Source organism: Podarcis erhardii, assembly GCF_964252035.2.
Source record: "Podarcis erhardii genome assembly, chromosome: 7".
Lineage (NCBI taxonomy): Eukaryota > Metazoa > Chordata > Lepidosauria > Squamata > Lacertidae > Podarcis > Podarcis erhardii.
The window spans coordinates 24821543-24848700 of record NC_138511.1 but is presented as its reverse complement, the minus strand read 5'-3'; the positions used below and the strand labels follow the sequence as shown (position 1 = coordinate 24848700).

Below are 27158 nucleotides of genomic sequence, written 5' to 3'. Positions count from 1 at the left end.
AGGAGATCACTGCATGTTGTGTTGGACCTCCCAAGTTTGGGGAAAACAATTGCAGCTGTGCGAGAGGCAAATTCCAGAGGCATACCCATTTAAGCCTCGCAGTAACTTAAGAAGGGTAACCGATTTATCGCAACATAACCAGTTATTCACTCTAAACCAGGTCTGGAGAGTGTCAGGTCAGGAATGGGTGGGTAAAGGCAGTCCTCCACAGCTCCCTATCGTGGTACTCTCCCAAGCCATGCCCCCTTCTGGCTCTGCATCACACACTACTTCATGGGGGCAAGACCTACCAGAGATGCGTTGCAGTGCTCATTTGGCCTTGCACTCCTGTTCAGATCCTGTATTTCCTAATGAAGAGTTAAATCCACTTGCTTTGTGTGATTGACCGCTGGCTCGCTCCTGTCAATAAACAACATGAGTGAGAGCAAACAAAACAGGTGTGACTTCCCCAACTCTGGGGAGCAGATGCCAAAGAAGATTGTATCCTGTGCCTCTCATAGGATGTTGCCCAGACTGTTGCAATTTTCTGGTGGGATTCAGTCACGAGCAAATTCAGTTATTATTTACAGTGGTACCTCGGGTTACAGACGTTTCGGGTTACAAACTCCGCTAACCAGGAAGTGGTTGCTCCAGGTTAAGAACTTTGCCCCAGGATAAGAACAGAAATCGTGCGCCAGCGGCGCAGCGGCAGCAGAAGGCCATGTTAACGAAAGTGCGCCTCAGGTTAAGAACTGTTTCAGGTTAAGAACGGACCTCTGGAATGAATTAAGTTATTAACCTGAGATACCACTGTATTTATTTGTTAAATTTGTATGCCGCCCTTCATCTATAGATCTCAGGGCTGTTCACAACGTAAAACTGGCTTGGCACTCTTGTGTAAGAAACTTGCCCCCCCCCCCAACTTTGTGTGATAGGCAACTGCTCTGGGAAGTTTGGGATAACAGTAGATTGCTGCAATGTCGCAAAGCTTCCCTGCAGACAAATCAGAATGAATGTTTGATAAAGGGTTGATGTTGCCGAATCAACTTCTGCATACTTTGTGCAAGTCCACCACTCCACAAGGATGAATATAAACAGGCTGTCTGGAAGCGACCATAGCAATATATGTGATGGCATGTTTGGTAGGCAGTGAAACACAAGGGGGATCTGCAACGAAATGTGCCTCCTCTTCAACTGTGCTCTACCTCCTCGAATGTTCAGTGATCATCAATGAAAGCAAAAAGTTCATTTGCTACCAGACCCTTAAAAAATTTCAATGGCCTTTGACCTCCTTCATCTCTGGCCACCATAATCTCAGACAGGCACCTTCCATTTTATGTGCAGGAGAACGCAAATGGATTTATTTTTAAATCAGTGGAAGGTTTGTGTATGCAGCTCTCTGAAATAAGTGGCGGACAGCAGTTCGTGAGCTTAGATTAGGGACTCGCTGTGAGGGAGTGGGAATTTGCAACAAAGCACAGTCACATTATATGTTATACATACCTTTCAACTGTATAGAAGCCTCAAATACCAATATTTATTTTGTAAAGGTTCTTTTCCATATTTACACCAATCATATACTGGGCCACATTCCTGCAAATTCGGGCCCCTTCTCCCTCTTCCTCCCATTGAATGCTGATGTCCTACACCCACCACTAAGCAGACGTGAGTCATACCCATTCCTTTGTGGGATATCGACCCCCCCCCCCGTAGGGAATTTGTCTTACGTGAAGCACCTTTTCCTAGCTGCTCCTCTATTCCAGGCACACAAGGGGGAGCCAATCGCTAAACAGTTTTAACAGGAAATGCCTTTATCCCAGAACGGGTTTGCAAGTTATTTCTCTCTCCCTGTTGTTCACTTTATTTTGCGTCTGCATTGCTTCTTCTTCCACTGCAAAAAATATTTGTAATTCATTTAAGCCCTGTCACAAAGACGCAACTGCATTTCTTCCAGCCCCGCGAGGGACCGTAGCTGGAAGCATCTGGAATGAACATCATCGACATGGATGCACAAATCCAGCCATTGCAGGGGCTTATTTTCAAAGCATTGTAAACAGACTTTCCCGATGCTGTGTTCTCTCTCCGATGATTTCGGCTTCGGTGCTCCTCACAGCTGGCCTGGATCTCTGTCAGCTAGAGCGGCTTGGCAATCAGTCCCCAAGAGGATGTTACTGATCCTGTGAGCGCATACAGGTTCCCCATGATTTCCCTGAGCCATCAGAAGGTGTGGTTCTTCTCCAGGTGGCCTGTTTGTGGAGCATTCATCCTGAAGGTTGGCACAAAGCTAATGCAGAGATTAGACAACGCCTCTTCTTTATTGAGTGACCGATATGTCGTTATACATATTCCCATTAATAATCTGCTCATTCCACACTTTGTAGTGTACCCGCCATCACTTTCCTAACTATAAAGGTAAAGGGACCCCTGACCATTAGGTCCAGTCGTGACGACTCTGGGGTTGCGGCGCTCATCTTGCTTTATTGGCCGAGGGAGCCGACATACAGCTTCCGGTCATGTGGCCAGCATGACTAAGCCGCTTCTGGCAAACGATGAGCAGTGCACGGAAATGCCGTTTATCTTCCCGCCGGAGCGGTACTTATTTATCTACTTGCGCTTTGATGTGCTTTTGAACTATACAAAGCCTTAAAAAAAAGTGGGTTTGTTGTGCCAGACCATTTTAATCCACTTCGATTGCAGAAACCTAAATTTCCGGTATGCGACTAAACGAATCCCTCCAACAAAATGCTGACAGCCTGGAGGCGACCTTGAATGGAACGACTGACCATTGCAATGTGGAAAAAGCTTAATTCCTTGATTCTCATGAGTGGGCCTTGGCTTTAATCGGCCATCAGCCTCTTCTGCCTTGACTGATAAGATGGAAGGAGGGGATTCCCTCGATCTTCCCTAGCAGCGACAGCCTGAAAATGACCGATATATCAATCTGTCCATTTCATTTAAGGCATTCATTGCTGTTCAGAAATAGCTCAGCCCCCGCCCCCTTCACGTTTGCACACTTAACAGCATGTTTTTGTTCCCCTGTGGCCTTGGACCAAGAAACGAAAATCCCTGTGTATTTCACTTCCTGAACTAGGCACTCTTTACTTGCAACACGATTCCAAAGTCAATAAAGAAGAAGTGCTTGTGGCTTTGCCTGCGATTTTTTCTCCTTAGCCAAAACCTTAATGTCTGTTGCAGGTGGAGGGAGGGTTTTCTGCTTTCTGAGTCAGATTTAAAACGACAACCAAATAGTTCTGTAGAACGGTTTGGCTTTACAAAGCATGTTTACAGGGGTGGGGGAGTGTTAGCAAAAGCTGGACTGTTTAGAGGAAATGGGCACTCCTGAATTTAACTTTGCTGTATATCAGGGAGCCTTGCATTTAGGGGAACTTCGCATTCAGAAGAAGACATCTGAAGGCAGCCCTCTTTAGGGAAGCTTTTAATGTTTAACAGACCATTGTATTTTAATACTTTGTTGGAAGCCGCCTAAAGTGGCTGGGGAGACCCAGCCAGATGGGCGGGGTATAAATAATAAATTATTATTATTATTATTATTATTATTATTATGGAGTCAAATGTGGCCAATATAGATCTTTTCACATAAGCACTAATTAATTAATTTCAAAGGGCTTACTCCTAATATGGCAAATATCAGCTTCAATATCTATTATATTGCTACCCTGTTCTTCCTTCAAAGGACTTAAAGGACTTCAAAGGACTTAATGGGTTAAGGGACCCCTGACCGTTAGGTCCAATCGCAGACAGCTCTGGGGTTGCAGCACTCATCTCACTTTATTGGCTGAGGGAGCCGGCGTACATCTTCTGGGTCATGTGGCCAGCATGACTAAGCCACTTCTGGCAAACCAGAGCAGCACACGGAAACACCTATTTATCTACTTGCACTTTGACATGCCTTCGAACTGCTAGGTTGGCAGGAGCTGGGACTGAGCAACGGGAGCTCACCCCATTGCGGGGATTTGAGCCTTCTGATCGGCAAACCCTAGGCTCTGTGGTTTAGACCACAGCAGCTTTAATTGTGGTTTGCAAAGAAACAAACAATCCTTCAGACTGGTAATTTGTTGGGTTTTTTAAAAATGTTGTTTTTTTAAATATAAAAACCAAATCTAATACATAACAGTAATTTATAAGTCACAATAGATAGTAATGGTTTATGTCTCATTTTCCAACACTCTTGATGGCTTCCCTTTTTTCTTTAAGATATGCATAAAAGAAGACATCCACATATTTCAATTATCTGACTGTGGAAGCAGGCAAAATTGTGCCAGGTCTTCCAGATTATGATAGGCGGCCAATGGGGTTCAGTTCTTGGTAAGTGTACATGGATTTCAGATTCACTGGTTTTTTAAAAAATGTGGTTTTTTGTTTTGTTTTCTGTATTAGGACATTAGAGGGTTTCTTGGGGTGTGTGAAAATCATGTGCTGTGTATGTTTAACTATTTGTGCATGATTGTATATCTTCTCTGGTCAGACCCCCAGGGATGAATGCTGGTCTCCTTTCGCATAATAAAACTGTATTACTTTTGCGGCAGGGGGCGGAGACTCTATTAAATCCTTACTTAAACCCCATTAGACAATTGATTGAGAAAGAGGCAGGATCATGACACTGGGGAACCCATAACTGATAAAGACTGGCGAGAAATCTGGGCTGGATTTATGCCAGGTCAGTTTCTGCCAGAGTTAGGGAAAACACTTTTAAACTCAATCACCATTGGTAACTTGAAGTCTGCAGACAATAAATGCCGGAGAAAGTGCTGGGCCCCTGGTTCTTCTTATCCCATGTTGTGGTCCTGCCCAAAGTCACCTTATTCTGGTGGAAAGCATTTTTGGGAATGAAACATATAACTAACCCAAAGCTTCCACCGCCCAGTCCTAGACACACTTTCCTTTCTTTCTTTGATTCTGAAACATTGTTACGGCGGCAATATTTAATCGTACGCCTTATTGAAGCAGCTAGGCTATAGCTGAGCTTTGCAGAACTTGTCAAAAGAATGAACTATTCAGATGGGGACTTTGGCACTGATGGAACAACTGACTCATAAACTTCAAGCCCCAAGCAATGAACATGCTCCTCATAAGTTTTACACCATCTGGAGAAGTTTTATTTTGTATGCAGTAGCAAAGGAACAGAGCTTTCACCCGCCTAGCAGACATGGGCATAATGTGGAACAGCACTTTGGGATAGAATCATAGAATCATAGAGTTGGAAGAGACCACAAGGGCCATCGAGTCCAACCCCCTGCCAAGCAGGAAACACCATCAGAGCACTCCTGACATATGGTTGCCAAGCCTCTGCTTAAAGACCTCCAAAGAAGGAGACTCAATAATTTGTATTGAACCAACCAGGTTGACCAGGAAGGTTGGAGGTGGGCCTGTTTGATTTCTCTCTTTCCTTTTCTGTATTTACAAAATTATTATTATTATTTTAAGAAAAAGAAAGCCGACAGATGCAACTTTATAAGCACTTTTGCATCTTTGTCCTTTGGCAGGGCTTACTTCAGAGGAGAGGTGGTGCAGAACTTCAATTCAGTTCACACTGAAAGGTGACTCTGCCTATTTTGTACTTTTCCCAAACAATACACAAACTGAAACGTAGCGCTTCATCAAAATTCATGCTTCTCTGAATTTTGAAATGAGGTTCTACAACAGAGTAATGTGTAAAAAGGGGGGCATATATTAAGGCAACATGTACATAAAAATGAAAATAACCAACAAATACATTATGTCATGGGATATTGCTTTGCAATAATGTGCATGTAAGGGAAAACTAGTAAAGGTAAAGGGACCCCTGACCATTAGGTCCAGTCGTGACTGCCTCTGGGGTTGTAGCGCTCATCTCGCTTTATTGGCCGAGGGAGCCGGCATACAGCTTCTGGGTCATGTGGCCAGCATGACTAAGCCGCTTCTGGCGAACCAGAGCAGCACACGGAAACACTGTTTACCTTCCCGCTGGAGCGGTACCTATTTATCTACTTGCACTGGCATGCTTTCGAACTGCTAGGTTGGCAGGAACAGGGACCAAGCAACGGGAGCTCACCCCATCATGGGGATTCGAACCGCTGACCTTCTGATCAGCAAGTACTAGGCTCTGTGGTTTAACCCATGGCAAAACTGCACACAAACATTTTTATATTCAGAGAAATTCAAGCTAAAATGGTTGCTTTTTTAAAAAATGCAAACTGATGTGGAAATGTGGAGAACTGACCTTAAGACTGGAAAATGTAGAATAGGAGGAAAAGCAGAATTGACAGATATGCCCACCTCTACTTGGGAGCAAGTCCCACTTGAAAATAAAGGGATCTTGCAAGTCCATCACGGCCACCTCGGATGAAGAAGTAAATGACCCCCCCCCAAAAAAAATTTTTTTGTTCCCAGGGACAACCAGACTTCCAGCTGCAGCTAACTCGACACTGATAGCAGGACAGGATCCTCCATCACAACTGAAGGCAGAAGGGCAGGCTGTATGCCATACTCAGCTCTGCCTTCCAGCACTTTGCTGCCACTCTCAACCTCTGTTGCTCCATGGCAGGCAACCCCAACCTGTGGCCCTCCAGATGTTTTGGCCTACAACTCCCATGATCCCTATCTAACAGGACCAGTGGTCAGGGATGATGAGAATTGTAGTCCAAAATTTCTTGAGAGCCGAAGGTTGGGGATGCCTGCTCCATGGGCTTCGGGATGGTAAGAGCTGTTCTGGCAGGAGAACGATCTGCCCCAGGAGCTGGTGGCCGCGGGAGGTATTTAAGCAGACGGTGGTCACCTGCAAAGGATGCTCAAGCTGCAAGATCCTGCACTACTGCCTGGCTGGTTGGTCTAGACAGCATCCAGGATCCCTTACAGCTCTTGAAATCCCATGGTGGGGAACCTGCTGCCCTCCAGATGTTGTGGGACTCCAGCTCCCATCGCCAGCATGGTCAGGGACAATGGGGGCTGACTACATCTGAAAGTATCAGGGTCCCTCATCCCTGAGTAGTTCGCATTTGATAATGGTGGAGGAACCTCAGGCCAGGGATCAAAGCTGCTCTCCCTAAGCCACGCCCCCTCTCCCCAGGCCACACCCTTCACCGGTCCTGCTCTGCGTCTTCCTTGATTGGCTTTGCATGGCTGGAACGTGCCCTCGATTGCCTTCTGCTAGCTCAGGTGGAGGGAGAGCTGCCTGTACGCAGGGTGTGCACCTCTGGTTTATGCCTAGTAGGGTTGCACTCTGTTGCACAGAGGCAAGACTCTTGCAGTACAGGAATCACAGCTAGGAGGCACACCCATGGCTCCGCCCACTCTTGTTTCTGGCCCCACCCACCCACCCACCACTGGAACCTTGGTAGGCTTTCAATGAAAGGAGGAGGCCTTCTGCTGGAAAAAACAGGTCTTCCATCTCTGCAGTAGGCCACTTAGTTTGGGGTGGCCAAAGGTGCCAGTGAAATGGATTGAGAAAACCCTTAAGAGGAGGAGAGTGAAGATGCAGCTGCAGCTGATCTGGCAGGCCTGAGCCAGACACACCTGAAAGTTATCATCATTAATTTTTTGCCCAGGGAGCCTTCCCTTCCCAAGCATAGAGCCATTTGGGCTCTGATCCAGATCAGGACTGCAGTGTGTGGGTGTGTATGTGTGGCATGGAGAATAAGGATTAAAGCCCCCTTACCTCCCCCTGTCAGGGTCCCAGGCAGGAAAGGGGTGGGTGGGGCACACACCTGCTGTTTACTTTTATGTTTTAAAAAAATAAATCACAAAATTGCTGATTGCATGAATGGCATCAGGTTCCAGCCTGGCCCTTGATGAACACAGCTGTGTGAACTTTGTAAGATGAGCTTTAAGAAGAGAAATGAGCACAGGCATAGATGTCCTTTCCCTGCTCGCAACACCTTCCTTCTACAACTAGGGAAAGGATGTGGCTCCACACAAGAGCATCTGCTTGGCATGCAGAAGGTCTCAGGCTCAATCCCTGGCATCTTGAGGTAGGACAGAGAGACACCTGTGTCTGAAACCCTGGGGAGCTGCTGCCAGTCAGTGTAGGCAGTACTAAGTTAGATGGATCAATACTCTTGACTTAGGGCAAGGCAGCCTCTTACATTCTCTTTGTGTGGGTTATGGGTTTTCAAGTGTACATATCCAAATTCCTCCTTGAACCTTTATCCCGGTTAAGGAGGCAATCCTAGTTACACTTACCTGGAATTGAACCCCACTGAACTCAATGGATTTTATGAGTAGACCCACAACTAAATCGACTCACTCCTTGAGCAGGCTTTGATAAGCTTGCGCTGGCAGGGGTACAATCCTAAATTTGCCCGTTTGCTTACAGAGCCTGTCTACTCAAAAGCAAGTCTCCCAAGCTCAGCGGCACCCCATCCCAAGTTAAGTTTGCAGTCTATAACAGTTCAATCCTAGCCACGCCCTACTCAGAAGTAGGTCCTACAGAAGCCAGTGCAGGTTGCTTTTGGGTAAGCAGGGTTAGAATTAGTTATTTAGCACCTGAATATATAACCCACCCTTTTCCTCCCTGGAACTCAACAATCCTGCCAGGTAGATTAGACTGAGTGAGTGACTGGCCTAAAGCCACCCAGGGAGCTTCACAGCCCAGCGAGGATTCAAACCCTGGTCTCCCAGGTCCTAGTCCGGCTCTCTAACCACTACACCAGCCATAAAACTGCTAGCACATTTGCAAAGCTGAGCAGGGTCTGGTGTGTTTCAAATTGGATGGTGGGCAGCATGTTGAGATTCATGTGGCTGAGATTCCAGCATGGCAGGCAGTTGGACTGCTTGACCCACGGGGTCCCTTCCATCTCTGCAATTCTGACTGAGGAACAAGCGCTTGCCAGCTTCATTCAGGGTAAACGTGCAATCAGATCAGGCTACAAAGTTGGTGCAGAGGGGGAGGTTTTTTGTCTAAATCCAGCTTTTCTTTGGGTATTTTAAGAGGGGGAGAGAAAGAGGCACCGATGCAAGCTCCCACCTTGGTACTCGGATCCTTGCAACACGAGCAAAAAGAAAACACATACATTAATTGCCCTAGCCAAATCCTCTTCCTCTTTCCAGCTGGCTCCCCCCCTCCTTTTCCGAACCTGAAAAAGTGGGGTGGGATGGCTTTCTGCTTAACTTGAGTCTCCAAAATTCAGCGGCTTGTTTAAAGGGGAGGGAGGGAGGGGAGAGAACAGCTTCTCCTGCAACGGGATAGCTCGCATTCTGCAAAGAAAGAAAGAAAGAGAGACACAGAGAGAATTAATGGGAGTTTCTCCCCATTGTGCGTGAAGGCGCCCTGGAATGCGCATTGTATCCTGTTTGGAAGGAGCAAAGGTGCGCGCGCGCTTTTTTTCTTCTCCCTCTCTTTCACCGTGCCTGGATTTTGCTACAAAAAGACTATACCTTAAGAAGCGTGGATCGAGCTCGCGAATGCAGCTCCCTTTGTCTGGACGGATCCTGCCATCCATGGGCTTCTCCCGAATGCCACCGTCGCAGCAAAGCGCTTTAAGGCTGGGCTGCAGCACACCGGAGAGGGCAGCTGTTTGTTGCGCCTTCTGCCTTTAAGTCTCCCTGCTTTCCCGTGGATGTGTGAGGAGGGGAGAGGAGAGCTCGGTTGCTCCCCAGAGGGAATGTCACCCGGTGACAGATCTATCTATCTCCCGGCAAGGGGGACAGAGAGTTCCAAAAGTGCTCTTTTGTAAAGGAACAACAGCAGCAGGAGGAACAGCGACAGACAGACCCGGCTGGGTCAAATGGTAGCAATGAACTTCCTTCCTCCGAAAATCGGGGACCTGCCAGAACTGTGACTTCGCTGCAACTTGCTGGAGGCACCTCCATCCTGGGGGAGGTGTGGGGCCGAGGATGGCAGCGATGGCGATCCATGCCCTCGCCCGGTACATCTTTGTCCTCAAGCTGCTTTTCCCTGCCTACGGGAACAAGCTGCTGCCCAACATGTAGGTATTCAAACTTGTCTTTGGATTGGGGCCAAAGCCGGGCGGAAAACTTTTATATATGGGTGCTGTGTGAAAAAGGATAATAGTGGCTGAGAAACTGGACTGTGAAGTGGGAAGTCCTGGATTCAGATTCTGCTCTCTGCAGCTGTTCCTCCATGTCCACCCCCTCTACCCATGGGCGTAGCCAGGATTTTTTTTTTTGGGGGGGGGGCAGAACCAACGTGATTGGTCAGTTAAGTATTTCTATTGTTTTACTTGATCTAGGGGGTGCAGCTGCCCATGCCACCCCCCACTTCAAATCTGCAGTATTGGAGGGGGGTTATAATACTGCCCTACCTGGGAAAGTTGGTGTAAGAATTCCTGAGTTAATGATAGTTATGAATTGCTATGATTACTCTAAGGTGCTATGGTGAATGCTAAGTATGAGAGTTGGCAAGGTTCTGTATTTCTTTTCTCCTGTTGGACTCCTGTACTTTTATCATTCATGGGGCAAAGATATTCCTGAAGGAGCGTCTCACCCCTATTGTTCTGCCCAGACACTGAGGTCCAGCGCAGAGGGCCTTCTGGTGGTTCCCTCACTGCATGAAGCCAAGTTACAGGGAACCAGGCAGAGGGCCTTCTCAGTAGTGGCACCCGCCCTGTGGAATGCCCTCCCAGCAGATGTCAAAGAGAGAAACAACTACCCGACTTTTAGAAGACATCTGAAGGGAGCCCTGTTTAGGGAATTTTTTTATGTTTAACAGACTATTGTATTTTAATATTTTGCTGGAATCTGCCCAGAGTGGCTGGGGAAACCCAGCCAGATGGGCGGGGTATAAATAATAAATTATTATTATTCAGATGGTGTAGCTTTTTCTAGGCTGGAGAAAGGAAAATGCTTCACCTGTTTGATTTCTGCTTGGTTTACTGTTGTTTTTTTTAAAGAGCAAGAGTCCTTGTTGCTGCAGGCAATGGAAAAAGCAGATGGTTTTAATTTTTGGATGATCACCAAGGGTCATTATGAACTTTCCCCAATATTTTTGAGGAATGCTTATCTGTGCACAGCAGTTACTATCGTTGTTGCCATTAAACAGGTGGTGACGCTGAGACTTGATGAGAGCAATGCTGTGATTCCCAACCAACTTACTTGGGAGTAAGCTCCCTTGGGCACTAGGGGAACATTTCCTCCCAAGTAAACCTGCATAGGGTTGTTCTGTTACCAGTTCACCCAATACTTGCTGATAACACTTTGTACACTCAGCCATGTTCCTTTGCAAAGTTTAGTTTAAGTTGCTCTGGCTTAAAATGTGTTAAATAAGGTTGTTTTTTAAAATAAAAATAATAACCCCCCCCCCCGAGGAAGGGGATTAGTTTACAGTGGTACCTTGGGTTAAGTACTTAATTCGTTCCGGAGGTCCGTTCTTAACCTGAAACTGTTCTTAACCTGAAGCACCACTTTAGCTAATGGGGCCTCCTGCTGCTGGCGCACTGCCAGAGCACGATTTCTGTTCTCATCCTGAAGCAAAGTTCTTAACCCGAGGTACTATTTCTGGGTTAGCGGAGTCTGTAACCTGAAGAGTATGTAACTCGAGGTACCACTGTAAATTGGAGGTAGTCCATGTGGGGTCCTCCAGATGTTGTTGGACTTCCCAATTCCCATTTGTCCCAGCCAGCATGGTAATGGGGAGGGCTGATGAGATCTGAACAACATCTGGATCACCACAGGTTAGCCAGCCTAACCTGGATAGTGCGTAGTGCTTAGAGCTGTTTCAATTAAACACAGTATTGGGTTAGATGAATAAAGAGGCAGTGTGGAGTTAGTGGTTAGAGTTTCTGCCTAGAACCTGGGAGTCCAGGGTTCAAATCTCCCCACTCAGCCATGAAGCTCACTGGGTGACCTTGAGCCAGTCACTGACTCTCGGCCTAACCCACCTCGCAGGGTTGCTGTAAGGATTAATAGGGGAGGGGAGAACTTTGTGTGCCACTTTGAGCTTCTCGGAGAAATTGCTGGGATATGAAAGCAACACCATAAAATAATAAATGCATTTTGACAGTCTACTCCCAGCCTTTGCCAGGCTGGTGCATCTGGAAGACACCAGGAGAAAGAGAGCTAATCTACTCCATTTGCAAAAAAAGAAGACATCCCAGGTAGTTTAAATAATCTTTTCTTGCTCTCGTTGCAAGCCAGCAAAGGAATTTTAAGTGTAGGAGGCAGCCAGAATTTCCCCCTGTGTGTTGAACACTTTAGTGTCAAGCAGCAGTTCAATAGGTGAAGCATTTTTCTTACGTTTTCCCCTGGCCCGCATGGGAAAAGCTCTACAAGTTGAGTATCTGTGTATTATGCAGCTGTTAAAAGACTCACAGAACACATGCATGCAGAAAGTAATTGGTGCTCTGTGCAATGGGACCTGTTCACTAGAGCAGAGGTGCAGGGCCTTGGGACTGGGGTCCAAATGTGGCCCTCTAGGGCTTTCTGTCTGGCCCCTGGAAATCTTCCCAGGCTGCACGCCTCTCACTTGCCCTGCTTTGCAGACTCCGAGTGTTTTTGCCTAGCTGGAATATGCCCTTGAACTCCGATAATAGTTCCTGCTTGCTTGGATAGAGGACAGAGGCTGTGTGTGTGTGTGTGTGTGTGTGTGTGTGTGTGTGTGTGTAAACTACTGTACAAAGGCAAAATTCACATGGATTGCTCTGTTCACTTTTGCCCCTAGCTCTACCCACCACTGGCACATGGCCCTTAGAAGATGGTGCAGAAGGGAATGTGGCCCTTAATCTGAAAAAGCATCCCTCAGCTCACCTGAGAAAGTAATGGGGCAGTCATGTTAGTCTCTTGTAGCAAAGTCAACCACTTAATGTTTTGTCCCCTTAAAGACAAATTTAGAAGCTTTTATGGGCTGCAGTAAAGCTCCACCTCCGACAGACGTGAACTGTAGTCCACAAAAGCTTCTGCTGTAGTAAAGTTATTAGTCTTTAAACATGCCACCAGACTCCTTGGACTGGTTTTCATTTTTGTGTGTGTCTTCTGCAACATGCCATCTACGCAGCAATAGTGGTGGATTTCTGTTGGACCATCCACACATCAATTCACTCAGTTGTTCTGGAAGGCTTCTCCAATGTTACTGCATTGTTGCTGTGTAGCGGGGGAATCTTGCAGCATGGGACGCGGGTGGCGCTGTGGTCTAAACCACTGAGCCTCTTGGGCTTGCTGATCACAAGGTTGGCAGTTCGAATCCGCATGACGGGATGAGCTCCCGTTGCACTGCCCGGCTCCTGCTGACATAGAAGTTCAAAAGCATACCAACCCGAGTAGATAAATAGGTACCACTGCAGCAGGAAGGTAAATGATGTGTCTGTGCGCTCTGGCCTCTGTCATGGTGTTCCGTGCACCAGAAGCAGTTTAGTCATGCTGGCCACATGACCCAGAAAAGCTGTCTGCAGACAAATGGCGGCTCCCTTGGCTTGAAAGTGGAGATGAGCATGATACCCCATAGTCAAATTTGACTGGACTTAACCGTCCAGGGGTCCTTTACCTTTTTTTTACCTACAGTGTAACAAAAGAGCAACACTCTCTGCCCACCCCCCAAACAACCCAGAACATTTGTGCTATGAGAAGTTGCAGGATTTCATCAGGAAGCTACAGTGGTACCTCGGGTTACATACGCTTCAGGTTACAGACTCCGCTAACCCAGAAATATTACCTTGTGTTAAGAACTTTGCTTCTGGATGAGAACAGAAATCGTGCTGCTGTGGCGTGGCAGCAGCAGGAGGCCCCATTAGCTAAAGTGCTTCAGGTTAAGAACAGTTTCAGGTTAAGAACGGACCTCCGGAACGAATTATGTACTTGTCCTGTACAGTGGTACCTCAGGTTATCTGTCCCGGAACTCTTGCAGGCTGAAACAGTATTGGAAGTGGGATTGTGTATAACTGCCCTGATACCATCATGAGCTCAAATCATCGCAAATGCAGAATAAAATGGATTTCTGGAAGGGCTTTCAGTTGTCCCACCCCCACCCCGAGGAAGTCTGTGTTTTAAGGTTGCCATCTTAAGAGCTCAACCAGGAGAAAGTTGTTCACGCTGCTCAGTTGAAAGGATTGCTCATTTTTACGAGCACAGTATTTGCCTCCTGTTTTCCTCTCCTTGCAATTAAAGCTTATAGCTCTGGCGCTCGGCATACGACTGTGTGAATCTTTGGAAAGTTTCCTTACAAGCTTGAGCTCTGGCCAAGAGCGCCATTCTCGACTCAGCGAAATCTTTGTTTTCCTTTGTAAACCGAACCAGGATTGAACAACATAGTAAATCCAGACCATCTTCTCCATATGTTGTTTGCCCTGTGATGGGATGTGTGTGTTAGGCATTGGGGTTGAGGGGACAGAATCATGTCATCGATGCGCTTTGAAAAACTCCGCCATGATGACATTTTCCGTATTTCTGGAAAACTCGTTAAGTTTATAAGCTGAGCAGCTTGAGGCAGGGATAACCTAGGCTGGTTGAGTGCAAATGCGTTTTGAGAAAGCCGTTGTTGTAGCCTGAATTACAACCCAGTCAAACCCCAGAAGGCTTGGATTCAAGTGGATTTATTGCCCTTTGGATTGGCTCACCGCAAATCTCCATCGGCCTTTGTCAACCAGGTGCCCTCCAAATGTTTGCACTACATCTGGAGGTTTATCAGATTGGCTGGGGTTGATGGGAGTTGTAGTCTAAAACATCTGGAGCACACCTGGCTGGCAAAGGCTGGTCTGAGTATTCTAGTCCACTGTAAAGGTAAAGGTAACGGGACCCCTGACTATTGGGTCCAGTCGTGGCCGACTCTGGGGTTGCGGCGCTCATCTCACTTTATTGGCCGAGGGAGCTGGCGTACAGCTTCTGGGTCATGTGGCCAGCATGACTAAGCCGCTTCTGGTGAACCAAAGCAGCGCACGGAAACACCGTTTACCTTCCCGCCGGAGCGGTACCTATTTATTTACTTGCACTTTGACATGCTTTCAAACTGCTAGGTTGGCAGGAGCAGGGACCGAACAATGGGAGCTCACCCCGTCGTGGGGATTCGAACCGCCGACCTTCTGATTGGCAAGTCCTAGGCTCTGTGGTTTAACCCACAGCGCCACCCGGTCCACTGTAGGGAGACGATAAATTGGGTGCTGCAGGATGATTTGCTGTGGAAGGTTTCCCTGTTGTCTAACAACAGCAGCAACAAGACATACCTGCCCTTCTGCCTAAACACCCTTACCTGGCCCATTGAACTCAATGGGACTTCTGGTTAGACATCCATAGACTGTGCAGTTGGAATCCCTGATAGATGAAAATTTGGATTTGTACTCTTTGGTCAACTGTGTGTGTGGCTCAAGGAAGATGTGGTGTGGTTCAATTAAAGGAGCTGGGAGAGCAGATAATGGGAGACAGTCTTCTCTCTCCCGGGATCTTGGAGACTTGCTGCTACACAGAATGGGCCAGTGGTCTAACTTGAAGCTGTGTGTTCCATTGAGGAAGGAGCCGTAGCTCATGGTAACAGAATCTGCTTTGCATGCAGGAGGTCCCGGTTCAATCCCCAGCATCTCCAGGTAATTCTGGGGAAGACCCCTGCCTCAAACCCTGGCAGTCAGCATAGATAATACTGCATGGACGCTCTGGCTCAGTACAAAGGGAGCTTGCATGTTTGGGTCCCCAGCGATCCAATTGCCAAATGGGTGCACTCAATCAAATGTTTGATGTGCTCAGAATGGGAGTAAAAGCACTCTGAGTACTCTCAGGAACACCCTTTCGTCCTTAGATTTGTTCTTGCTTTAAAGGAAGCAAAGCTCTGCTCCATTTTGGATATACTTAAAAGGGTTATATCCAATGCTGGACCTACTTGGAATAAGCCCTTTGAAATTAATGGACACAACAACTTTAGATCGATTAATGTCGACAGGTCTGCTCTGAGTAGGGCTAGCGTTGGCTGTGACCCAAAGCCTTTCAACTTCACCTGCCAAAAGCTCTGAAAGCAAAAGTTGGCAGTTCTGCAGCCCAGCCCAGGACAACGTTTATCTCTGCACGTCCCGGTAAAGTAGAGACAGGTGGGGAGGATTCCCCCCTCCCCACACACATAGGTTTTATCCTGAGGCTCCCTTGCAGCCTTTAATCTAGCCCTGTTAGCTTAACTCATCATCACTGACTGGAACACTTCTTTTGATGAGCTCTTGATTTAGCTTAGCACATCCTGCCTCTCCATTCCAGCTTCCCTGGAGACAATAGATTTCACTCTCAGGACACGGTTTTAGCTGAATGAAGAACAAAATTAGCCTGGCTGTAAACAAACATTTCTGTTTGGGGGTTATGGAATCCTGGAGAGCCAAACGTGACTCGTGCAATGTCTGTAGGATTGGCGTTTCCTCACCTAGAGTGGCTGGGATGCTGGTGTAGTAGTTAGAGCCAGAGTGGGGGACTTTCTTGGATCCCGAGGGCCACATTCCCTAGTGGACAACAAGGGGGGGACACACATGTCAGTGGCTGGCAGGGCCAGAGGCAAAGCGACTCTTAACTTTGCAGTTTTCCAGCCAGCAAAAAGCAGGTGGGAAATAGGAACAAGGAGAGAGTGGGCAGTCTTTATATTGAGAGGCAGGGGGTGGGGGTGGAATCTGGGTCGAATCCAGCATTAATTAGAGCAGATGCACCAAAATGAATGGGAGCAACTAACATAGGACCATTCAGGAGGAATTGTTGTTGTTGTTTAGTTGTGTTCGACTCTTCGTGACCCCATGGACCAGAGCACGCCAGGCACGCCTGTCTTCCACTGCCTCCAGCAGTTTGGTCAAACTCATGCTGGTAGCTTCGAGAACACTGTCCAACCATCTTGTCCTCTGTCGTCCCCTTCTCCTTGTGTCCTCCATCTTTCCCAGCATCAGGGTCTTTTCCAGGGAGTCTTCTCTTCTCATGAGGTGGCCAAAGTATTGGAGCCTCAGCTTCACGATCTGTACTTCCAGTGAGCCCTCAGGGCTGATTTCCTTCAGAATGGATAGGTTTGATCTTCTTGCAGTCCATGGGACTCTCAAGAGTCTCCTCCAGCACCATAATTCAAAAGCATCAATTCTTCGGCAATCAACCTTCTTTATGGTCCAGCTCTCACTTCCATACATCACTACTGGGAAAACCATAGCTTTGACTATACGGGCCTTTGTTGGGAAGGTGATGTCTCTGCTTTTTAAGATGCTGTCTAGGTTTGTCATTGCTTTTCTCCCAAGAAGCAGGGGTCTTTTAATTTGGTGACTGCTGTCTCCATCTGCAGAAAGGTAAAGGTACCCTGCCCGTACGGGCCAGTCGTGTCCGACTCTGGGGTTGCGCACCCATCTCGCTTAAGAGGCTGGGGGCCAGCGCTGTCTGAAGACACTTCCAGGTCACATGGCCAGCGTGACAAGCTGCATCTGGCGAGCCAGCGCAGCACACAGAAACACTGTTTACCTTCCCGCTAGTAAGCGGTCCCTATTTATCTACTTGCACTTTGACGTGCTTTCGAACTGCTAGGTTGGCAGGCGCTGGGACCGAGCAATGGGAGCACACCCCGCCGTGGGGATTTGAACCTCCGACCTGATGATCAGCAAGTCCTAGGCGCTGAGGTTTTACCCACAGCGCCACCTGCGTCCCTTTCCTGCAGAAAGTACAAGGAGGTAAAATCTCTCACTGCCTCCATTTCTTCCCCTTCTATTTGCCAGGAGGTGATGGGACCAGTGGCCATGATCTTAATTTTTTTGATGTTGAGCTTCAGACCATATTTTGCGCTCTCCTCTTTCCCCCTCATTAAAAAGTTCTTTAATTCCTCCTCACTTTCTGCCATCATAGTTGTGTCATCTCCATATCTGAGGTTGTTTATATTTCTTCCGGCAATCTTACCACCTGGAGCAGGAACCGGCAAGCCATTTCAGCATCCCTACCAAGAAAACTCAATGGACAAAAACAGCAGGAGGAATTAGGTGGATACAACAAATTATTTTCAGATAGGACTGATATTGGATCCATTTCCATCCCTCAATTTCACTTGGATTGTGTTTTCTTGCATTATGCTGCTAGCTAATTCTAAGTAATGATGCATTCCTGAAAGGTTATTTCCACCCCCGCCCAAAATAGTGTGGGTGTGGTGGTGGTGGGGAGGGATTCATATCATAATCACTAGGCAATCCATATCCTCTGTGTGCCATTCCCTAAATTATTTTGAAAGAAGGCAGCCGTGATGCCTACCTTGAAAAGTAGGGGTGCGCCACCTGTTTTCAGCCAGAGGGCTGCATTCTTTCCTGAGGGGCAGATGCCAGAGGGAAATGCAGCAGGAGCGATACATGTAAATTTTGCCTTTCTATGGTAGGCTAGTTCCTACACACACTTTTTGGCATCATCTGTCCAGGCAAGAGGAAAGCATGGCCAAAGATCAAGGACATATTCCAAGCGGGCAAAAGCAATCAAGGAGGGGGAGTTAGAGGTGTGGCACAGGGAGAGGAAGCATAGTCTGAGGGCCGGTGAAAAAAAGCCTAGAGGGCCAGGTTTGTCCCCTGTGCCTGAAAAGAACGTCCCACTGTTCAGCCGCGTAAAGAAATAATATCTTTCTTTTCCCTCCAGGCCAAACGTCTGTGCAGAGCGACAACTCGCAATGGTCAGTCACCGACAGCCACGCATCAGCTCCTTCTCTCGGTTGGTTAAAGTGTGGAATCCAAGTTGTCGAGGGCATCCATGGTGCTTGGGCTATGAACGGAGGTACGTGTCGTCGCTGCACTGGGTCTCCCATATTTGTTTGGTTGCTCTTTCCAATTGCTACGTTGCCCGCATCTTGAAAGCTTGGTGGAGCAGCCTCTCCACCCCTGGACCATAATGGGATGTGTTCAGGGTCGGTTACGTTCAGAGTGCAACCGTTGAAGTTAATAGACACGACTAACTTAGGCCCACTGATTTCAGCGAGTAGGACTTAATTGGGGGTGCGTACAGCCGTCGAAGTGAATGGGCCTATTGCAGTCATGCTCACTGATTTCATAAGGCTGTCTCTGAGGCTGCACCCACACCTTCAATTAAAGCACTATTATACCAGTGCTTTAAATGGCACAGCTTTAATACCTTTCCCTAAGGAATCCTTGGATCTGCAGTTTATTAAGGATGCCGAGCAGGCTTTTCCCCACCCTAGAAAAAAGAGGTGCCAGAACTCACCATGAACGCCTCCCTTGTTCTCTTATAATGGCAATGGCGCCCACCTGAGAGGTGCCGGAACTGAGTTCCAGCTGGAAAAAAAGCCCGGGCACTGATAATTGTTAGGAGATCCCTGTTTCCCTTACAGAGCTACAATTCCCAGAGGTTTTGGGGAAGAAGGATTGATGGTTAAATCGCTCTGGGAATTGTAGCTCTGTGAGAGAAAGAGGGGTCTTCTAAGAACTCACAGTACTCTGAAACTACAGCTTCCAGATTATTATTTTTTGGGAGGGAAGATGCCCTTAAAGTTAAATGTATGGTGCAGATGCGGCCTGAGTAGGACCAACCTTGGACACAACACAGTATAAATATATGAAGTTGCATACAGCTGGACTGGCTAACCTGTGTGCCCGCAGATGTTTCAGGACCACAACTTCCATCTTCATCCCTGACCATTGGCTATGCAGACCGGGGCTGATGGGAGCTGGAGTTCAGCAACATCTGGAGGGGCTCCTGGTCCATCAAGTTCCGGATTATTTAATTTTACCGCAGTGGGCAGCAAGATGAATAATGCAGTTTTGGACAGCAGACGAACTGCAGTGGAATGGAGACAGTACTGCATGCAATAAATACAGAAGCAGAAAATGATGGCTTCTTGCATCTCTACTCAGAGTAGATTCATGTCTATCCGTTTCAGTGGGTTCGCTCTAAAGAGGACTAACGTTGGGTGCAACCCTATGTCCCTGAAAGAAATGAAGATAGCTCCTTTCTTTCTTTCTTTCTTTCTTTCTTTCTTTCTTTCTTTCTTTCTTTCTTTCTTTCTTTCTTTCTTTTTTAAAGAAAGTCCGGTCTTGTATTTAAGGAATCCCTTGCAGCCTGTAATTGTCAGCAATTACCTTGCTGATGGAGAGCTGTCCACCAGTAAGGCTGAACTTACTGATTTATTTCTTCTTTTGGTCTTAAAGTCTGTGTCTTTGTCTGGTGCGGAGAGGACACTTTGAAATGTGAGGGGCTTTGTCTGTTGCTACAGCACTTCAAAGGCTCAGAATCCTCCGTCTTGCAAATGTTCGGCTCGCTCTCATGCGATGAATCTCCCTCCATCCCCTCTTTTTAACATTGTAAATCAGGAAGCATAAACACAATCTCCCTTCTCTTCTCCATGAGACTCTAGCTGCTCTCTTCCTGGCTTGAAAAACATGCACGTTTTTGGCATGCAAAGTCAGAGGGGTTTGTGCTTACTGCAAGAGTTACATAAGCAAATAGGCAGGGGTCTTGCCCCCAAGACAGAGGCTGTGCTATCAATATTTTAACTGCATTTGTGTGGCTGAAACATTACCCCCCCATTTTGTCCTGGAAATTTGGGGGTGGGGGAGCTCACTGCCCATCTCAACAGTTCCTTCTCTGTCACTTTTTCTCCCTCCTGGAAGCCCACAGGAGAACCCTGGCATCTCCAGTAGGGTTTGCCTGAAGCCCTGGAGAGCTAATCACTGCCGGCAATACTGAGCTAGTGGACCAATGGACTAACTTGGTACAGTGGTACCTTGGGTTAAGTACTTAATTTGTTCCGGAGGTCCATTCTTAACCTGAAACTGTTCTTAACCTGAAGCACAACTTTAGCTAATGGGGCCTCCTGCTGCTGCCGCACAACCAGAGCACAATTTCTGTTCTCATCCTGAAGCAAAGTTCTTAACTTGAGGTACTATTTCTGGGATAGTGGAGTCTGTAACCTGAAGCGTATGTAACCTGAAGCGTATGTAGCCTGAGGTACTACTGTATAGCAAAGGGCTATAACTTGGTGGTAGGGCATCTACTTCTCATGCAGAAGGGTCCCATATTCAACCCAGGGCATGTTCTGTGCATGAAATCCTGGAGAACCGCTGCAGGTCAACGTAGATGATCAGCAGTGGCTGGGGCCCATTGAGGCTGGTAGGGTGGCAAGCAGGGAGCCCAACAGTAGGTGGCACCGGAGCCAGTTAATTCCAGTTTTGATCCCTATCCTTCTCCCTGCTGAGTTCTACAAGGGGCAACTTTGATATGAGGAAGTGGAAGCTGAGAGATCATGCAGCCTTTTGGACTAAGAGAAGAAGGCAGGCTGGTAGGGGCTGACTAAGAGCAGTGTGAGGTTAGTGTGGCAGTGCCCCCTTTGCCGAAATGGACCAACTTCCACCGTGCTGAGCTAGATGGGCTTACGATCTGACGATATAAGGCAACTCAAGAGCTGGCTCAGTCACAATTTCAGGGTTGTGGGTTCAAGCCCCACGTTGGGTAAAAGATTCCTGTATTGCCGGGGGTTGGACTAGATGACCCTCATGGTCCCTTCCAGAACTGGCAGAGGAACGGGGGGAGCGCACCACCCTGGCACCATTGGGGAGGGAAGTACCATCACGGGCACCCCCGGGACACGCACCCCCATCGTGCCGGGTGCCACGCCCCCACAAATGGCTGCCACGCCCCCAGGACGCATGCCATGCTCCCGCCTGCTCTCCGCTCCTTCCAGCTCAACAATTCTGTGAACTTCCTTGTGTTACTATTGAGCTTGAGTTGGGCTAGATTTCAGCTGAACATAAGGAGGCTATATTTTCTTTTTAGTGCAAGTTGTTAATAATATGTATAAGCTTACATGCATGTGCCAACTAGCATATCTCTATATCTGAAGTTGTCTTCAGATAACTCTCAGTTTAATAAACGAAAGGCAGCACCTATTTATCCTTCCTATTGCTGATAACACACCAGAACCACAACAGCTTTTGAAAATATTAATCAACAAGTATTGTCAGGGTATGTATTTCACTTTCATTACCCATGTTAATCAACCTTAAAATAATAGTTGGCTGGTCTACCAGTTAAAGCAGTCAAAGTTTGCAGCCAGGTTCATGATAATCCTTCAGAACTTACTAGAACCAAAAGAGCATTTTAAAAACACTAATAAACGAGTGTGAGTGTTACTAATCAGCAGGTATGACGGTGACTTGCTGCCCGCTGTTAATCAACCTAAAATATTAGTTGGCTGATCTACCAGTTTAACTAGTCAAAGACTGCAGCCCATCTATCCATAATCCTTGGGAGTGAAAGCTCATAGCTCCGCTGTGTATGGTTCATATCATGCAAAGTATGTTTCCTGGCCTCTGTGTTGGCTTCTGGAGCTGTTTCAATTGGCCAACACTAGGCTGTGGAAGCAGATGAATCGGGAGCTTGGCTGCAGCATTGCGGATTTCCTTGATGGGACCAGGGAGGCACGGCAGCTGCTCCACTTTTTTTTGTTATAAGCTTTTGTGTGACGAAGATTGGACAACAGGGGCACTTAGCCATGGGCATGGCCCAAGCAGGGGTTGCAAAATGGCAGGCAAAGGGCACGCACCACGCTGGCAGTTCTGGAAGAAGTCACACATTATTTAATGTTTTAATTTTTGGCAGGCAACTATCATGACCGATTTTGCCTTGTCATTCCAGGAGTATGCAGTTATGTAACTTTAGACCAAATGTGGGGAGCTTCAGGTCCAGGGGCCAAATGTGCCCCTCCAGACCCCTCTGTCACAAAATTATAGGAAGGCACCAACAGAGGGCCATCCAGCCTTCAATGAAATGAACTAGGATAGTGAGAGGAGGTTCTTAGCATTTTGAGAGAGCTGGTCTTCCTTAGATGCCAGATGATCACAGTAGTCTTTAACAACAATAAATAATAAACAATAAATTTATTAATTTAAATTTATTAATGGCCCTTTCTCTGATGTGCATCAAATTTATGAACAAATTTATGAATGAAACAATGTTCAACACACACACACACACACACACACACACACACACACACACATATATGGAGAGGGAGAAAGGGGGAGAGAGAGATTTCTTCCAGCCTTACGAGGAAACAAAATGGATTGGCTTTGGGACTCTCTGCTGCTGAGCCACAGAGGATGTGGGCAGTGGCGGAGCTTAAGACGTCCCTGGTCTGGTCCAACCCACCTGCTGTGCAGGAAATCTTTTGCACAACATGGGGCTCGAACCCACAACCCCGAGGTTAAGAGTCCCATGCTCTACCAACTGAGCTATCCCAGGGGCGGGCCAGGCAACCAGAGCGACACACATGCCATGCATCCAGGGGGCAAGGTGAGCCGCCCAGGGGGGCGATCGGTGCAGCGATCGGCACCCAGGGAGGCAATTGTATGCTCTCCTGTCTGAATCTTCCCTTGTGGAAACTCTGCAGAAAGGGTGTGCACGGGCCTTGGAATGTCTCTGAGGCTTGTGTTGCTAATTGACTGATGCTGTTCCAAGGGAGACCGGTGATCATCCAGAGACGATGGGGGGGGGGGCCTGCCTGATGCCTCCATCTCCCTGGCAGTATCCCAACAATCGGCGTGGTGATCAGTACCGGGGGTGGGCACGTGGAGATCTGCTGGGGGGGGGGAGGCGGTGTAGTGATCCGCCATGGGGGGATTTTGTTACCCCCTTAAGGATGACACCTGGGACACGCCGCCTCCATTGCATCCCTTCCAATGCCCCTGGATGGAGGAGCTGCTCAGGGCTAGGGGGAGCTGGGGGTCTATTGCCCCAAGGCCCTCAAAACTTGTATCTGACCCTGGGTCAAAAGACGAAGGTCTGAAAAAAGTCTGCCTGTAGCCAAACTGCTCAAGCTGGCCTGAATGGCTTTTAAGGAACTGTGTGCACCCACATTCTCTCCCTCTCCCTCTCTTTCCTGTGAGCAACACATATCTGGAAGGTAGAATTCTTGACCTCCTCCATCCTGGAGCAGCAGCGGGCTCTGGAGATGAGAGCAGCATTTTCTGCCAAGCCCAGAGCAAGACGGCCAGAGTGGTTCCACCTGCCCTTCCTCTCCCCCCTCCTCTGGGTCCTGTTAAGTGGGCTATTTTTCTCCAGCTTAGTTCTCAATGCAATAAGGAGCCATATTAATTTTTATTGGGCTCGACAACATGAGCTTTTATTGGCATCCCTCTTTGAAACCGCATTGCCTGATAGTTCTCCTCCTTGCGGGGAATCCTTCCTAGGTGGATTCTTCTGCCAACTGGCTGCTCCCACACTGTGCCTCTAGCTGTACTACCCGGGTCAGAAACCAAATCTGTCAGATTGCAGCAAGGCACCTTGGCCTTCCTGTTGCACGAATAGAAATGTTGGGTGCTGCCATATGCAGAGTCTAACCAAAGTTCTAGTTGGAGAAGAGAAGCCTGAGAGGTGATCCGATAGCCCTTGTCAAATATCTGAAGGGCTGTGGTGTGGAAGATGGAGGGTTACAAAAGTTGCCTTCTTCCTCCTCTCTCTTCCGAGCAGTGGCAAGAGTCCATGGGGTTCCAGACACCCCCCCCCCCGGCCCTGTGTATCTTTGGAAGACTGAGACACAGTGGAGACTGTCATAGCTATAAGAAATATGGTTTATTTGCCTATTTACACCTTCAGTCTGCATGGAGGGGGTCCAGATCTTACAGCATGGCCATATCAAGAGGGGTTTGTCCCCCACAGCAGTGCAGGCAGCCTTCAGCCAACCTGCCCAAGATGGACTCCAGTCTTTCTTCTGCCGTCTCCTTCCCAGAACCCCTTGCTCCAAAACTCTCTTTTCCTGTCACCTCAAACCCCCCCCCCCAATCACCTGGGATACATCTGTCTCCCCAGGCCAAAGGATTCCTCTCTGAGGGACCATCAGCCCCTTTTGCCAGGGATTCCTTGTCTGGCACAGTTCTGCAGCTTGTACTTTTCATCCATATCTCAACTAATCAAAATCCTACCATTTATCCATTTCTAGGATTTTTTTTGGGGGGGGGTTCCCTCCCAAATCCAGTATGGTGTAGTGGTTAAGAGCAGTGGACTCGTAATCTGGTGAACCGGGTTCGATTCCCTGCTCCTCCACATGCAGCTGCTGGGTGACCTTGGGCCAGTCACACTTCTCTGAAGTCTCTCAGCCCCACTTGCCTCACAGAGCATTTGTTGTTAGGGAGGAAGGGATAGGAGATTGTCAGCCACTTTGAGACTCTTTAGGGTAGTGATAAAGCAGGATATCAAATCCAAACTCCTCCTCCTCCTCCTCCTCCTCCTCCTCCTCCTTCTCTTCTTCTTCTTCCATGACATGGAGCAATTTTTTTTCCTGCTCCTTCAGAGGGTAGGATCCAAATCAAATCACGTTGCAAGAAAGGAGGTTCCGACTAAATATTAGGAAGAATTATCTGATGGGAAAAGCCATTTGACAGTGGAACGGACTTTCTTGGATGGTGGTGGGCTTTCCTTCACTGGAGAGTTTTAAACAGAAGTTGGGTGGCCATCTGTCAGCTGTGATTCCTGAATCTCAGCCAGTTGGACTAGATGACTCTTGGGATTAGCCAAATTCATGGAGGGCAAGGCTATCAATGGTGACTAGCTATGCTGGCTATGTTCTGCCTCCACTGTTAGACGGAGTATGACTTTGAATACTAAGTCCTGGAAATTGCAAGTGGGGAGACTGCTGCTGTGCCCAAGTCCTGCTTGCAGGCTTCCCGGGGGCATTTGGTTGGGCTAGAAGGGCCACTGGCCTGATCCAGCAAAGGTCTTGTTGGGTCCTCCTACCCCCTGTGTGTAAGCAGCTTGGGAAGAAGTCTCTTGTCACCTAAGAGAGTTTCTCAAAGCCCAAATAATTTCTCCTGGTTCTAAACAACTCACACACCCCTCTTGATGTGAACTGTTAACTGTGGAGGGAATGTAACAATGAGTTTTCATTCATTTTTTTCGAACCTCGGCATGCTTTCCTTGCAGGACATCTGCTCCATCACTTATATTAAACCTGTGGATTTTTTAAAAAGCCGATTGCGTGACGTTGAAAGCAATATCTGTTTTGAGCACAATGGAGAAGGGAGTCTTTTTGGCAGCACGCAACCCGGTTGGGCTTTTTGCCAGTTTGCGAGCTGTTTTGCTGTCTAATGACTGGATATTGCTTTCCCAGACACATCTGGGCCCTGATTGCTTTCTCCATGCTTGGCTGAAATGGGTAAAATATTTTCATGTTTTCCACCACCCCGTTTTATTTCTCTTTTCCTCCTTGCAAAACTAGACTGGAGATGTCGTACATTTGGATGAAGCTGGGTTATGCCTTAAGGCTTGTGGCCCATGCTAGCCCTGCTCAAAGTAGACTTTTTGAAGTTAATGGGCATGGCTAACGTGGGCTCCTTAATGTCACTGAGTCTACGTTGAGTGGAACTGAGTTGGATACAACCCTGATCATTTGCCCTGCATTGCAAGGGGTTGGGCTAGGTCACCCTTGGGGCAACAGTTGTACAAATTATGTTTTTATGATTCAGTTTCTTTGTGAATTAAAAGCACTAAGTAACCAGGATTTGTCTGGACACTTAATTTTTTAAATTTTTAAAAATGGATACACCTGGCATTTTCTGCTATGCAGGAAAGTGTGTGTGAGTGCAATGCTCGAATACATGCAGTCATTCTGTGGGCTTTTACAGTTAGTTGTGTTTCATCTCTTGCCAATGGGATGTGTTGAAAACATATGTTAAAACCACCACAATGGTCAAACAGTGAAGTTAGACTAACTCAACTGGAGTCTTAACTATATGTGACGTGAAAGTATTTTTTTCACCTGTAATTTTGGTCGCTTACAGACTTCCACTGGGGGTTTTTTTGGGTGGGAGTCAATCACATACTGAGAAATTCTAGTTGCACAGTGAAAGTTGATCCTGGTAAAGCTCCTGTCTGAAAACCTGGAGATCCGCTGCCAGTCGGTGTAGACATTATTGGCCCAGATGAATCTTTGGTCTGATAAGGCAGATTCCTATGTTGCTTCCTATTTGCAATGGCTTGATTGCTCTGGGTTGCAGCCAATGTTAGAGCGGACCCACTGAAATCAATAGACAGAGCTAATTTACCTCCATTAAAGTTCAGCAGGTCTACTCAGAGTAGGACGAACACTGGACGCAACTTTCTGCATCTGATTTCTTCTGAATTATGCGGCTGTAGCCTCCAGCTGCAGTAACACTTAACGGTGCTTGTTTTGATGTTTTCTTTTCTCAGGATGGTGTATTACATGGACAACAGGCAGCTCTACAGCATGCAGTACCAGACGGTGTACAGGTGCTGCCCGGGATGGTCTCAGTTTGGAGAGGACGCAGGCTGCCTTTATCGTAAGTGGGCCCTCCTTCATCCTGCCATGT

At 47.5% G+C, this 27158-nt stretch overlaps 1 protein-coding gene and 1 long non-coding RNA gene across 5 annotated transcripts in view; one reads left to right on the top strand and one right to left on the bottom strand.

The window, feature by feature from the left end:
- Positions 1-11454, bottom strand: part of LOC309347073 — a 147306-nt gene extending 135852 nt beyond the window's left edge. Inside the window, exon 1 of the long non-coding RNA XR_014158819.1 lies at positions 11309-11454. This is a non-coding gene — a long non-coding RNA (uncharacterized lncRNA). The remainder of the gene's footprint in view (positions 1-11308) is intronic.
- MEGF6 (multiple EGF like domains 6) overlaps positions 4274-27158 on the top strand; it is a 207825-nt gene continuing 184940 nt past the window's right edge. For 3 of the 4 annotated variants that reach the window (XM_081870734.1, XM_081870735.1, XM_081870732.1), the window contains exons 1-3: positions 9136-9902; positions 18463-18597; positions 27019-27128. In XM_081870734.1, coding sequence (XP_081726860.1) covers positions 9811-9902; positions 18463-18597; positions 27019-27128 — 337 coding nt within the window. In that variant the 5' untranslated portion in view covers positions 9136-9810. Of the gene's footprint in view, positions 4306-9135; positions 9903-18462; positions 18598-27018; positions 27129-27158 lie in introns of those variants that run through there. The other variant, XM_081870733.1, reaches the window with a different exon arrangement.